Here is a 750-nt window from a genome sequence, read left to right on the forward strand (position 1 = left end):
TAGCTTTGATAAGCGAGTCCAACTCCTCATCACCACGGATGGCCAGCTGTAAATGCCTTGGAGTGATACGCTTCACCTTCAGATCCTTGGAGGCATTACCAGCCAACTCCAAAACCTGCGAATATGGGTTTGAACAAGGTTGCATTTGCAAGCATTAGAGACTATTTACACAGTAAGAGAAATCACAGCCAGCCAACAATCTGCCACTATGACATCCAGCAGGCTTGTTTAACAAACCGTGCCAAAATAAAATAATTACCTCAGCAGTCAGGTACTCCAAGATAGCGGCGCTGTACACCGCTGCTGTAGCTCCAACACGACCATGGCTGGTAGTTCGGGTCTTCAGGTGCCTGTGGATACGACCTACAGGGAACTGAAACATAAAAACCCAATCAAATGCTCAATACCACTCAGTTAAATTCAACAGCAGTTCATTTTTTCGTATCTGGCAGAGGAATAGGTAACGTTACCTGCAGACCAGCTCTTTGTGATCTGGAGACTGCTTTTGTCTTGGCTTTTCCACTGTCCTTTCCAGCTTTTCCTCCTGCCTGCAGAAGCACAAGAAAAAAGACTTATTATTTAAAAGCCTTATCGAAGTTGTGGCCAATGTAATTAATACATCTTTTTTCTCTTCAAATCAAATCAAATCAATTTTTACTCTGAAATTCCTAGTACATTTCACAAATAAAAAAAAATTAATTAAAACGTACTCCAGTAGCGTTCATTTACTTTTAATTTTTTTTTTTTTTT

At 40.4% G+C, this 750-nt stretch overlaps 1 protein-coding gene across 1 annotated transcript; it reads right to left on the reverse strand.

The window, feature by feature from the left end:
• Positions 1-4: 4 nt before the first annotated feature.
• On the reverse strand, positions 5-571 carry LOC107682416 (histone H2A.Z-like; the record flags this gene model as incomplete). The annotated part of the gene is made up of 3 exons (XM_016478661.1): positions 5-115; positions 260-373; positions 471-571. Coding segments are annotated over 3 exons (326 nt in total), but the record flags the coding sequence as incomplete, so codon positions are not given.
• Positions 572-750: the final 179 nt, after the last annotated feature.

This window comes from Sinocyclocheilus anshuiensis, unplaced genomic scaffold (genome assembly GCF_001515605.1).
Source record: "Sinocyclocheilus anshuiensis isolate Anshui unplaced genomic scaffold, SAMN03320099.WGS_v1.1 C32179783, whole genome shotgun sequence".
Classification (NCBI taxonomy): Eukaryota; Metazoa; Chordata; class Actinopteri; order Cypriniformes; family Cyprinidae; genus Sinocyclocheilus; species Sinocyclocheilus anshuiensis.